Source organism: Plectropomus leopardus, chromosome 18 (assembly GCF_026936395.1).
Source record: "Plectropomus leopardus strain MGB_pleo_1.0 chromosome 18, ASM2693639v1, whole genome shotgun sequence".
Lineage (NCBI taxonomy): Eukaryota > Metazoa > Chordata > Actinopteri > Perciformes > Serranidae > Plectropomus > Plectropomus leopardus.
The window spans coordinates 20,088,609-20,103,430 of NC_142193.1; the positions used below are offsets into that span (position 1 = coordinate 20,088,609).

The 14,822-nt window shown below is 40.0% G+C and overlaps 1 protein-coding gene across 2 annotated transcripts in view; it reads right to left on the minus strand.

Annotated features, from left to right (window-relative positions):
- The window catches only part of prkcab (protein kinase C, alpha, b), a 123,828-nt gene that overhangs the window by 21,582 nt on the left and 87,424 nt on the right, over positions 1-14,822 (minus strand). For both annotated transcript variants that reach the window (XM_042505154.2, XM_088069230.1), the window contains exons 4-6: positions 13,286-13,397; positions 10,891-11,019; positions 117-273 (exon numbers count right to left, since the gene is read on the minus strand). In XM_042505154.2, coding sequence (XP_042361088.1) covers positions 117-273; positions 10,891-11,019; positions 13,286-13,397 — 398 coding nt within the window. The remainder of the gene's footprint in view (positions 1-116; positions 274-10,890; positions 11,020-13,285; positions 13,398-14,822) is intronic.

Consider the following 14,822-nt stretch of genomic DNA (forward strand, 5'->3'; position numbering starts at 1 on the left):
AAAACTTCTCCTCAAGATCTACTTTCAATTTGTAATTCTTTATTTGCTTTGATACTGTAAAATGATCCTCCTTGTCATAGATAAACACACACAATACACAAAACTTTTTGACTCACAAAGTGAAGGACTCGTTCCAACAGGGGTTAAGAGAGGAACGGATGGTCCTGGTCTTCTGTTTCGTCTCGTTCTTTGGGTCAGGGATGAGCTTGAGTTTAACATAAGGATCTGATAAACCATTTGGATCCATAGGAATCAGGTTCCTGGCTTCACCGACTAGAAGATGAAAGGGAGACAGAGAGGAAAAGTGTAACCCTGTGTGTGTGTGTGTGTGTGTGTGTGTGTGTGTGTGTGTGTGTGTGTGTGTGTGTGTGTTTGAGCCTTGAGCCAGATTCAGAGACTCCATGACTCCACATTGACTCAGGGGGTTAAAATGGCCAGAGTTGGAACGGTGACTCATTGTAAGTCACTCCAAGGCCAGGCGGGCAGCAAACAGATATGAGTTTCGGTCCCAGTAAAATCACAGCTCTGTACTATGTATGTGTGGAGTTATCTTTCAAGTTTTGAGTCTTTGCAAGTTGATTTCGAAACCGAACTGGCAAAAGAAATGGAAACACTTAATGGGCAACGTGTCAAATTTTAATTATCTCGGTACAGATCTAGACTCCCAGGTGAGCATCTCTGTAAATACAGAGTATATTTTCAAGAGATGCTCACAGCAACTCTATCTTCTCAGGAAGCTCAGCGACTGGGTGTTAGTCTGCAGATTTTAGACCAAGTGTATAAAACTATGATTGAGTGTTCTAACTTTTCACCTCCCTGCCTGGTACGGTCACCTAAACTGTACAGAATAGAGTAAATTTTCTAGGATTGTGATCAATGGCAAGTAAAATAGTTGGCAAGTCACAAAAGGCTTTAAGCCAACTTTTTAAAGAAAGGACAAAGAAGAAAGTGATAAGTATCTTAGCAGATAGCTCCCATCCTCTCTCCAGCCAGTTTGAGCTCTGGGAGGCGCTACAGAGTCCCTCTGGCAACTAAAAATGTATTTAAGAAGTCCCTCATCCCAAGTGCCATCAGTATCCTCAACCCGAAAAAATAACTGATGAGTTCTAAACCCAAACAGACAATGACCTGAACTGATTATTGTGTTAAGTGTCCTGAATGACCTGACCTTTGTTTTTACTTACTGACTGTCTGCTTTTATTGTGCTGTCTTCTGTGTTTTGGTGGGCCAAAGAAAAATTTCTACCCTGGTGGACAATGCAGATCTATTCTATTCTATTCTGTTCTGTTCTGTTCTGTTCTGTTCTGTTCTGTTCTGTTCTGTTCTGCTGTTCTGTTCTGTTCTGTTCTGTTCTGTTCTAAACAAAGGATGTCTGAGAAATACAATGGGAACAAGTATTATTAGGCAAGATACTGAACCCCATATTGCTCCTGATGGCTGTTTCATGAGTGTGAGAGTTTGTGTTTACAGTGTATACATTATAGATGTATAAAAAAAAAACCCAAAACTGAGTAGCAGTTGGCACCATGTGCAGTGGCCTCAGACAGTCAGAATGTGACTTTGATTGGTCAAAATGGCTAGAAAGGTGCTTTAGATAGATAAATGGATAGGTGATGGATAGATGGATGGAGAGACAGTCAGATAAAGTCACTGTTTCTGTCCTCAGTTACTCAGCTAATGGCTCATCAAATCAGACATCACATACGCTGACAACAGGTGCTGCGAAGCCAAACATACTGTCAAAATTCACTTGTGAAACAGCACCAACTGGATAATAACACTGGTGGGTGTTAGGGCACATTCAAATGTAAAATCAACAAAAAACAAACAAAAAACAAACTGCTACTTTGCTCTAAAAGTCTGTCTCACACATTCCTCTGTAGAACAACCTAAATTAAAGGCGCTAAATAAACTACACTGCCCTTCCTTGTAGTGTACTCGCACTCTCTTTCTCACATTGTCGGGCAAAAGGTGAGCAGATAATGTGAGGGAGGCGTGACGTTTCCCATGTGTGATAACTGACAAACGGAAAGAAAAGGAGTGCTGTTACATAGCAACAGTAGAGTAAGGGGGGCGGGGTGGCAGGAGCGTGCCACTTTCACCATGGCGACAACATCTACTGTAAGTGGCCAATGGGCCGACTCAACCACTGGCCCACTTAGCAGCATCATGTGAACACACAAATAAATGTCAACTATAGAAGAGTCACACACAACATCGATAAAACAAAAGAAAAGAAGGCAAGGCAGAGAACAAGGCTGCGCAAGAGAAATTCATGAGTTTCTGACAGCGTGCACAAAACTCTAACAGACGGAGAGCAGCGACAGGATCACACTAAATCCTCTGTTTATCAGCTCCAACCTCCACCCTCTGCATATTTAAATGTAATCAGACACAGTGAACGGAGAGAAAAAAAAGGCTCAAATCTGAATGTTCCAGGGCGTCAGTGTGAACTTTCACACAAGGACACATTCGCCAAGCTTCTCCATTAAAACAGTGGTAATTTTTGCTCCAAAGCATAAATATTCCAGGGCTGAATACAAAGCAAAATGTTCAAAAGGAAATGTCATTTAGAGTCGCTGCAGCTCATTTGGTCCTGTGTTTGAGAGATTTAATCTGATTTATTTTGACATTTAGCTCATCACTGGATGTGGCAGTGAGGTTTGAAACGCAAAATGCTTTTAAGGAGATTAGGAGTCATGAATTATGAAAAAAAAAAACCCACTCATGAGTAGAGTAAAAATAATTAAAATAAAAACAAAGAAGAAATAAAGCTAAAATGGCTAGCCACTTAATCAATTTGTCATTCAACAGAAAATCAAATAGCAACTATTTAAATAATTTTTATTTATTTGAGTCCATTATAAGGCAAAAATGCCCCAGATCTACTTTTTCCATTTTTTTCAGATGTGAATTATCGCTGGTTTTCTCAGTCTTCTATGATATTAAAGGTCAAGTGTATAGGATCTAGTGACGAAATGGTGTATAACGTTCTAACTATGTTTTCAAAAGTTTAAAATCACCTGAAACAACTCATCCTTATACAACGGTTCATATGATATGCTATAAAAATGCACCTGCAACAGGTGGTATAATATCCTACGGATCTGAGCCCCACTAATGACGTCATGTACTCAACATAAAGTTGCAAATTTAAACTTAAGTTAAGGAGGTTAACATTAGGAAAAGAAGCATAATTATGACGTACCTTAAAATGACTCAAAGGTTACATGGCTCTGAAGAGTGGTCTCCTGGGGGAAATTTGATGTTTTGTGACTCTTCTACTACCCCAATCCACTCCTTAAGGGACAACTTCCATCTTTAGTCCCCGTCAGCACATTGGTCACGTTATCGAAACCTTCCCAAATACATTGGTTACACACAAACTAATGGCTCATGATTGGATGGCATAACTTTGATTTTGGTGCATTACTTTTGTAGGAAAATGCACAAACAGTGCATGAAAACAGGCTGCCTGAAAATAAGAATTGTTACCTCAAAATGATTTATATCTGCAGAGCAGGTCCTCTTTTCTATGGAGCTCACCTTGCTGTTCTACAGTAGCCCAGAGCGGACAAATCAAATATGGGCTCTAGATAAGAACCAGACATTTTTGCACTTTAAAGTCAGACACCTTAGTCCTTTTATACACATGGTACATGAGAGAAGTTTTAGTTGTGCAACCTTGCCCTCTCAATGCAATTAAATCCCATTCACTAGACCCTCAAGTCCATTTTATGGAAACAATGCTCAAATGTCAATATTTCTATGTATAATCATTGGATTCTTATTTGGGATACTTTTTTTAGGTTTCTGGTTTATGGATCAAATTGGTTCTTATACAGGGAGAAAAACAAGCTCTTAATCTTCATCTGAATTACTGAATAAAATGGGGAACAAGAAGGAGAGATGAAAAACACAATTATAGAAGAAATGCAAGTGAAAATATCAGCATTATAAAGTGCTGATGGGTGATATATTGATATATAAATATCATGATATGGAACTAGATGCTGTCGTAGATTTTGGATATCATAATATCGTAAATCTTGTCTTTTCTCGGTTGTAAAGGCTATAAGGTCTGTAAGGTAATATAATTTTGTGAATTTACCAAAATGTTCTAGCTGTTATTGCTTTTTTAGACACTTAGTCATTACATCCACATTAGCTAGGATTAATTATCAAAAATCATTCTATACATATTTTCTCAAAGTATCAGTCGTCAACCCTGTAATATCATAGCAACAGAGATATTAAGGCATTTGGTCAAAATGACCCCAGCCCGAGTACTATGCCTTAAATTGATTTAAAAAAAAATGTTGGAAAGTTATAAAATACAAAAAGAGCAAACCAATCTTAAATGTAAAAGGCATCACATCATTTGTCACAAAGTTTAAAAACATGAAGGACAATAAGGTGGTAGTATTGTAACATGTGTTGTCGTCTTCATTTTTTCCTGTTCTTCGAGCCTGATGCAGCAGAGGGCAGTGCAGGTCTCTCACTCCGAGTATCTGACAGAGGAAGCCAGAGAAGCTTTTACCTTGTTCATGAATGTAATGCTTCAACCTCAGCTCACTGTTTATCCAATGCAAAATCTCCGCTACAGCAATCCCCCTCCCTGTCTTTTTGTCTCTCTCTGTCTCTCGCTTGCCCACAAGCCTATACACACACACACACACACACACACACACACACACAATGAAGTACAAGGAGCAGAAGGAAAGTCTGAGCATCCTACATTCTCATCTAAATCCTCCCCTCTGCTGGTTGTGGCAGCGTTAAAGGCATCAGTCACTTCCATGGCAACGCTGGTGCCAAACAGCGCTAGAGCAACTTCAACATGCCTGTAAACATACTAATGAGGAAAACACATACACACATGCAATTAACACACACGCATCAAAACAGACGGCGATGGATAGGTACTCTAAGTGTGTGTGCAAGTTACATCACAGTGACACAGTGAATGTATTTTGGCAAATATGCCATCTCTCTCTCTCTGTATCTCTCTTTCTCTCTCTCTCTCTCTCTCTCTCACACACACACACACACACGCACACAATGAAACATCATCATCAGCAGTGATCAAGGACCATCTCTGCTGTCTGTTGTTGCTTAGATACAACAAGAGCTCCTTTCCTTCTGTATCCTCCCCTCCGCTCGCTCCTTATGAGGTAGTTACCAATAAAATTAGAGTGTGTGTTTCTGTGTGTCTTGTCTTTATCACACACACGACACAAAAAAAAGCAAACATTTATAACGTGCGTTAACTCAATTAGAGACTTCATCAATGCATTATCAGTGAAACAAGGCTGCCGTTGACAGCCCACATACATGCATCACAGGAGAAGAAAAACTAAGAGCAGCGTGCATCCACTCTGTCATGCAAACATCCTGCACTGGGGCACACAGGAGTGAAACGTTGTGCCTTTTGACGAAAAACAAAAACAAAATGCACCAGCACTTAGATGAGATTGGATCCTTTGTTGTTTGGAGATAATGAGTGACAAAGTTCAAGTTCTTTTTTCTCTCCAAATGCTTATTTGTTGTCTAATATATCAGTTAATTTCTCCAAAGTGCTAAGTGTTATTTTCTGCACTCAATGCTACAAGAAGAACTTCAGACAATAAGTCTGAACCGAAAGACAGTTAACCATTTAATTGATATTTTTATGATATTTTCACACATCCACATACACATGTCCATGCTAACATTATCTCCTCTATCTGAACAGCTTAATGAAAAAAATATACCACAGCTAAAAATGACATATCATTTGGATCCTGGGGCGAGTGCGTGCAGGGGCTGCAGTGGGCAGACAGAGTAATCTCCCGAAAAAGGCTTTGAAATTCAAATGTGTTGTTGCATAACAATGCCATGTGCAACCAATGAACGCCTGATAATCTGAAGGGGAAAGCTGCACGGCCAAATAGGAGCTGGATAGATCCCCGCAGTGCACTGTCAGGGATCTGAATGCAGACGTCTCTCTCTCTCTTTCACACACACACACACACACACACACACACACACTGGAGAAAGAGGATGAACTTAAGTTTTAGTATTTGTGGTTGTGGTCAGTATAAGAAAGTGAATTTGGGTGATTCAACAAAAACTAAGGCTTTAGAAGGACTGACGCTCACTGATATTCAGTGAAACATGAGTGGTGCTTTAGGTCTTTGTGAATTTCCACCTACACTCCCGTTCAAAACAAAATTCATTGAGCACTTGCAGTGATGTATCTTTTAGTGAGAAAGGGTTTATGTGAATTATTGAGAGGCCTGAAAGATAATGAGATCTGTCAAGCTAACAGCCAAAAGCAGCTATATAACGTGTACTAAACAAAATCGATTCCCCCAGGAGGTGATGTGTAATTGTCTGACCAGGATGCATGTTAAGTACTTCGCTCGTCTTCTTTTAAATGTGGGTTAAACAAACAGAAGTGATTCTGCCACACATGATGTCATCCATCACACTGTCTGAGATTTTGCTCTTTGCAAACTGATCTCCACACAGTGTAGCAAGATGGGCCTCCTGTACCCAGAATGCTGTCAAAACTTTCAGTTATAATTGCCAATACAGCTTCCATAACTCTCAACTGGGAAAGAGGCAGAAATGACGTGCACAGATAGCAAAAAACCTAAATACAACCTCAAGTCACCAAGATGCTGATATACACAGATATACACAGGTGTAATATTATCTCATGACAGTGTTTTGCAAAATATGGTAGGTAATTTATGTGGAATTTTTACTTAAATTACAGACATGGCAGATTCACCTGGAATTAAACTTTTTACTAGAGGTCACCAGGTAGTCCTGTGCAAAGAGCATTTATTCCAACAATTGTCCATGCCCTAACCCCTTCACCAAACTTTGAATGGATGTAACTTAATAATATAACGACTGCAAATAATAGAAATGTTATAGTCATATTAAATATAAAGATATCATTGTTGTAGCATTATATTCGATTGTATCATCTAACCCTTTGAAACCAGAGTATGATTTCATTTAAAAACATGGAAAAAGGCAATGAGCAAGTTAACAAGAAATGACCCAAAAATTTGCAAGAAAAAAGTAAGGAGTTATAATAAAATTATATGAAAAGTAGAGAACAATAGAAATAAAAAAGAAAAGTGCAAATAATTAAAATAACAACAACAACAATAATAGTAATAATTATTATTATTGGTATTATTATACACACTTCTTTCTGTAACTATAGTTTTCTAGAAGCGTTAATATCTGTTCATACTGGTGTAGTTGCTGACAGATACGTTGACAATACATTTACAAATTTCTAAATATGCCTTTAATCGTCTTACAAATACATATATGTTTATGTCATTCAAATACTGCATGGGATTTAGATAAAATATTACTAATGTACGTGATAAAAACAAAACTGTATAATCTGAAAACACACAACTAATGCACTATTTGTGTTTATGTTTTCATGCTCACATTCTCTCTCTCTCTCTCACACACACACACACACACACACACACACACACACACACACACACACACACACACACACACACACACACACACACACACACACACGGTATGTGTGATCCTCATATTTGCCAAAAGCCTCTTAGAATAAAAAGCCCAACATCAGATATTAAGCGGTTATTTCTACTACAGGCCTGATGGTGCCATGAGTTGTCAGTTGAGGGGAAAAAATGTATTCTTGTTCAACTTTGCTTTAAACCTGAGGCAAACATGTCAGCAGTCTCACCCCGAGTAAACCGCTGTGTGCTCACTTTGTCCCAATCCTCAGATGCCCTATGAGTGTGTATCTGTGTGTGTGTGAGTAGGCAGGTTATGGAGGGACGTTTGCATGTTTGCCTTTTCTTAAAAACCCCAGAATAAATCTCTGCTCATGCCCACGGGTTGTTTATGTCACTTTGGCTTGTTGATCAGGGAGAGGAGTAAGAGTAGGATGAAGGAGGTAATTAGTGGGAAGGAAAAAAAGGAGAGGAGCAAAAAAGGTAGAGGAAGTGCACAGGAGACAGAGGATGTAGAGGGAGGAGAACATTCGATCCAGAAGGTAAAGGACAAGTCACTCAACTGAGCAGCGGTTTCCACTGGTAGAGGAAGATAGGATGATAGGAAAAAGGACAGAGATCTTATTGAGGCATAAAAAGAATGGACAGGAGCTCAGCGGGTACGGAGGAAAAATGGATGACGAAAGTGGGGGAAGACATGCTGGGGTCTCGAAGGAACAGGTAGAAGAATACAACCGGAAATGTCAAAATTGGAAGAAAGGGAAAGAGGAGAGATGGAGGGAAGACAGAGAGCGCCCGGAAGATGTGTCTGTTTTCTTGGCTGGAAAGATTTAATCAAGTTCACATCGGTGCAGTGAACCACAAAGGCCCGCCACTTGTCTGTGGGAGCCGAAGGGGAGCCGGAGAACAAGCTGAGGCTTCACTGTTCAGACCGCTGCCATTAGAAAGGAGGGGAAAAAAAACACAAAAAAACCTCACAGGAGAACATACACTTCCTCCCTCCTGTGTTGTTCTTAGTATTGATCTTTAACTCCTTTTTTCTGTCAGTCACAGTCTGTGCTTTGTCTCAGCTGGTCCATTATTGTTACAGCAGTTTACGTCTGCCTTTCTACTCTTTAACTTTCTGTCCCAATTTTCACTTGATGATATTATTGCCTACTTAAAGCTGCACTAGTCAATATTTTCAATTAAGAAATGTGTACCGCAAAAGGTGTCACTGATAGTGATTAGGCTTGAGTATTATCACAGTATTTTGGCATACCAGGGTTGGGGTTTTTACAGGCCATCATAAATACAGGGACTGTTTTATTCCATTAAATCTATTGCAAGTAGTGCACAGCATGCACCACCATAGCTCAAGTCCCCAGTCATACTGGTGGAACAGGCAGCTGAGCTGAAAGACACAGCGACACCCTGCTGAAACTTTTAAAAACTCCTTTAAACTCTACAGGACATGTGATAAGGCCCCTGGACTTTCTGGTTGGCGTAAAGTAATCATGGAGTGCATCCCATTGGACTTTCTAATATGTATAATACATTCATAAACAAATAGTTTTCATAAAACATGGCAATCCTTTTTGCAATATGTCAATGTAACCTGTTTGTTATTTTAATAAGAGCCTTTATATAGAATATATTGGTGATGACTACTCTGATGGAAGTGGTCTCACAATCTTAAAATCTGTGTGGGAAGTAAGTGGAAAAATGCAAATTTGTATTGATTTTCAAAGTCATTTTATGCTGAGCATCATTGTTTGTTTGTTTGCATTCTATATGTTTGTAATGTTGTGTTTTGAGTATTAAAACACATAAATAAAAAGAAATGAAAACTACTCTTTTAAAAGGCTGATGAAGGAAAAATACACACAGATGATCAGATTTCCGTTTAAAAAAAAAATAAATCAGACACCACATATGCCAGTAGCAGGTGCTGCAGAGCATACTGTCTACATTCCTTGAAGTTGACAGTGTGAAGCAACACTTTTGTAAACACTGGTGGGTGTTTTACTATCTGTATACCCATGAAGGACAACATCAGCGGTAGAGAGAGAAGGTACATCAATCTAACACAGTAACTGTTGTTGTCTGTCCATGAACTAGAGCCAGTTGAGTTTCAGCTGTGTCCATTTAGGCTGATCTGAAAAGACTGAGGTAACTAGATCGCTGCTGTTGCTGTCACATCTCAACAAGGACATAAAGCAGGACATGTAACTGGCAATATCAGACCTTGCTCAGCAGTCAAACAGACAAAAGAGCTGGATGTTGAGTACAGCAGAGCAAATAAAAAGACTGCAACATAATAACCTGAAAAGCAGAAAGAACAAATGCTGTAAGCCGACTGTGACTACAGCTTCCTCTCCTTCCCTGTTTGTTTCCCTCCGGATGACTAAAAACAAACAAACACATTTTTATGAAAGCAATATATTTCAGAGTCAATCACATTCGCCACTCTGTCCCTGCTGTAGCTGGAGGTTATTTCTGTTTGATCCCTGCTGAGTTAAAAACACTTTATTGGCCTCGGCGCTCGTATTCCCTGACCGCGACTGTCTCACCATGTTTGTGTGTGTTTGTGTGACAGAGGTTGCAATAGTGACCCAGCAGTCATTTCTCTCCCTGCCGAAGGGGGTTTTAACACCGGAGAGTTGTCCACTCCAGGTGCTGCTCTTGACTGACAGGATAATTTGGAGGTGTTGAAAGTACACACACACACACAGGGGACACACAGGTTATGAGGGCAGTCATGACTGCGTTTTTTAATGCTGACAGAGATGAAAACTAAATTGTTTTTTGAATTCTCTAAGTTTAAATGAAGAGATTAAGATATTTTTTGTTATATTAGATAAAACCTACTGCAGAGGAAGCACAGTGTACAGCTGTTTCTTTTATCCTAATGTTGTATGAGCAGAGGTCTCAGGGGTCACATGACCTGCAGTTCCAGTGGCTGTCACTGCACCAAAATTGCCAAAAAATCCCAGCACTGGTCCTGGGCACTTGGTTGACTTGAAGTCATATATGCATGTGATGAAAGACTCCCTGTTAAGTCAGTTGAGTTGGTGGTAATATTCAAAATGAACATATTGGCAAGAGAGTGAAGCACCTAAAGAGTCTGCACTGACAGAGAAAAGTTCCTCTCAGTGTCCCTGAATGAGCGCGTGACCACTTAAAGCAGAAGTCCAAATGGCTGATAAACACAAGTCTAAGCCACTAACAATAACCCAAAGTTATGAATATGAAAAAACCTAGAGAATTATTTCAATGGTCTGGAAATCAACCACTCCCAGTCACATCAGGGAGTCTCTCACTCACGTCACTCTGAGACTTAGCAGCCTGAAGTACTAAAACACTAAATTACACACTGTTAAAGAATAAGACCAACCTGTGACATGTAACCTGTCCATGTTGACCTCGATCTTGAGGAAGAGGCGACCCCGACGCTCCGTGTGGTCCGTTCCACACAGGCTCGGCACGTTGACCACACACTGCTTGTGCACGTTCATGTCGCAAGCTGGAGAGAAACAGAATGTAGAAGCATGCTGAGTTTATCTTTTTTTAGAAACCCTCTTTCCTTTGTCCACATGCATTTGAGAGTGAATCATGCATATAAAGGGAGGGAAGGTTGGATGAGTGAGTGTAAAATTGCACTTTACACTGAATTTAAAAAATTGGACAGAATTTGTAATACACTTTTGCATGAAAAAGGCTCTGCCTCTGAAGAAAATGTGCAAAAAGAGCTGGTGCAGTGTGATGTGGTAGGCGAAAGAAACTTGAATGAACCTTTATCCTACAGAGATCTCAATGATAGCAGACAAAGAGTGAGCGCAGTACAACATTTTGAAGGGAGCTCTGCACTGCAAAATAATAATGAATAAAAGATGAATAAAATTAAGGAAAACATTCTTAGAATATTTTATAACACTAAACAAAAGGGCGACAGGGAGTTGTGGTTTTACACTCAGTAAACCCGAACTTAAACCTGATGTTCAATGAACCCAATTTGCCCTTCGCTTTTTATTTGTATAAATCTGTTCTCATATTTATCAAACTTCTTTATAATTTAATTAAAAATGCGCCAAGAGCCAAAACAACATGTTAACTTCCACACAATGTGAAATTTTCCCACCTTTGTACATTTAAAATATCATCCATTCAATTTACAGTAAAAAAACTCAATGTTTTTCCGAAATCATATTGACGTCTGGTGGCTGCTGGGCTGCTGAAAAAGAAACAAAGAGGAAGTGAATTTGAAGCGAGGAGGAATTTTGCCGTCAGTGGAGGTGACATGTAAGAGAAAGCATGTAATTGGAGGGATTTAGTGCCACAATGACAATATGTGGAATATGATTGCAAACAAAATCAATTTCAGCTCTATTCTTCTTGTTTGCAACCTTGTGGAATACAAAAACAAAACCAATGTGGGTTTTGTAGCGGCTGCAAAATAATTACACATATCGCTTCAGACAAGATATTGTTCATCATGAGTCAGTCATTGTAATACATGTCTCCTCACCTCTGTTTCTGTACTGCAGCAAAGTAAGACCTATTCTCTTCAACTTCAGAGACATCTGAAGTTTAGGAGTAGGAGTAAATGTTGACTGCAATAGTCTGAACTCTTTAGAGCGCCGGGACTGAGGCTGTAACTTCTGGGCTCACTGATGTTTTAGTTTGGACCCACACACACATGCACACAAGGCCCCAGATCCAATGTGACAAAGATTTGTTTTTGGGATGATTCAGAGCAGAAATTTTAAATGAGTTAAAGCAGTACAAGTCAAAAGAGCCACTTGTTTTCTCAAAGGTGCTGTAGCACTTAAACATCAATAAGTAATCACCACATCAACTTAGAAAGGATATAATCACTGTGAGCAGGACTCTACTGTGTCAGACTGGGTTGGATATTGTAGGAAACACACACACACACACACACACACATACACACACACACACACAAACACACATGCACGAACGCACACACAAACTTTGACAAAGCCAAACAGATGAGGGACCAGAGGGGATAGAGAGCATTTTGTTCTCCTCGTTTCCTCCTCTGCCCTCCTTTCTCTCCTCCTCCTCCTGTCCTCCTATCTGTATTTTCCCTCCTCTTTTTTTCTGTCCTCCTCCATCCAACCATCCATCTCTCCGTCTTTCTCACCCTTCCTCCTTCACCACTCGGCAGGCTTGTCAGGCTGGGAAGAGACAAGTAGAGACGAAAGATGCGGGTGGGGATGCAGCTCGTGATGGCAATGGCCTACCTGCATCAATTTGCTCTGCTGTGCTCCCATTAGCATCTGCGACAAGGCTGCCACCAGAGACCCACAGATGGATGGACAGAGTAGGAGGAGGAGAGGGGATGATGGATGGAGACGGCATGTAGACAGGAGGGGAAAGAAGAGGGGGGACAAAATGTAGAGTGATATTAAAAACCATGAAGAGGAAAAATAGGGGACAGGATGTGTTGGAGTACAAAAAGAGGTATTGGGAAAAAGAGAAAATAGAGAAGTGGGAGGAAAAGGAGAATTGCAGGATGGAGGTCATACATGCAAAGGAAGAGGGGTTGATGGAGGAGCGTGGGCGGAAAGAATGGGAGCGCAGAGAGGACTCAGCAGGGCGGGACAGTGAATTCTGCCTGGGCTGCAGATGTGGCTGAGAGTAGAACAGTACCAGTCTATTCCCATCTGTTCTCATTAGAGCCGACCAGCACAGCATATTACACACACACACACACACACACACACACACACACACACACACACACACAGAGGATGTATACTCACTGTCACATTTCATCCCTTGGTGGATGAGCCCGTACAGCAGCGAACCACAGTGGTCACAGAAGGTGGGACTACCATATGTGTGGATCTTGAACTTGTGCTTGCTTCTGGGGTCCTGGGTGACGAAGACAGAAATGGGAAAACATAAAATATCACATACCGAGTGTTTAAAAACACATCTTCATAGTCGTTTTTCAGAAGAACAGTTGAGGCTGATGGGAAGGTTTTTAGGTATTTGGCCTAAAAAAATTTCACAAACTGAATTTTTGTCCTGATGATGGTGCTGGATGAAAAGTTTAAGAAGTACTTCACTTTTGTACTTGGCGTGTACAATGACCAAAAGTAATAAACAGAAAAAGGGCTGTGGTATTCCCTTTTGCTCAACAGGTAGAAAACCTAAAACCATACTAGACTGGAATGTAGGCTGGCACAATGGTGGCCAGCGATCTTGTATTCTAGTTTAAAAGTATATATACTAGTTTGAAAGTTTAGATTTGATTAGCACTACTTAGTTTTACTGTTAGACTGCAGTTTTTCCTCCATTTTCACTGTGTACAAAGCAGTATGGCCCCCACTTCCTGTTCACAAACCAGAATCAGAATCAGAAATACTTTATTGATCCCGAGGGGAAATTGCCTTTAGTTACAGATGCTCCCATTCTTAAGTCTTAAAAGAGTAGGAAAGTGTAGAATATATCAATAAAATTTAAAAATAAGTACTAATATAAAATAAATATATCTAAACACTAAAGTATAATATAACAAACAAACAAACATCACTATTATAAATGAACGGTGGACTAAATATGGACTGAAGTTTACCACAGTTCACCTCAATATACTACCCACACTGATTTCATAAAAAGCTGGCTGAAAATTGGCAAAGTATGCCTTTAAGGGTAAACCAAAGTTATTAAAATTCATCATGAGGGTGGCATGACGTGAACTAAATTTCATGCTACTCCGTCCAATAGTTGCTGAGATATTTCTGTGCAAAGAAGAGGTCTGCCTGACCGACTGCTCGCCATCCACCAAACCATGCCAGTCGCTAAACAAGGCCAAGGTATCTGATACCCTGCATATGTTCATCTGTGTTCTCCAGCAAATTGTCACTATGCCAAAGTTTCCAAAGTCGATCAAGTTTGTATTTTCTAGAATAGCCAATCTTTTCTAAAGCAAGTCAAGAGCTGGTAACCTCCGCAATGTTCTCCTTTTTCCTTGAACCAGCTTTACAGTTTTGCTTCTTAAAGGCGAAAGTTTCCTTTTACTTCTTGAGGCCAAAAAGCCCTCAGATAACCATTCAGACGATGCAGCTTGACGTTTGGAGAATCCTCTTCAGACTCAAGTGTAATGTTAAAAGAAAAGAAAAGGGGAGAAAAAAATGCAGCATTTCTGTTTAAGTGAATATAAATGGACCTTTCTTACAACATCTGTTCATCTACTGCTTAATGTCTCCCGCAGAGACTGATAGAATAAATGACTACAAACAGCATCCAAACAGATCAGATTTTTTTTTGTTTTAGCTCCATTAACCAGTGGCA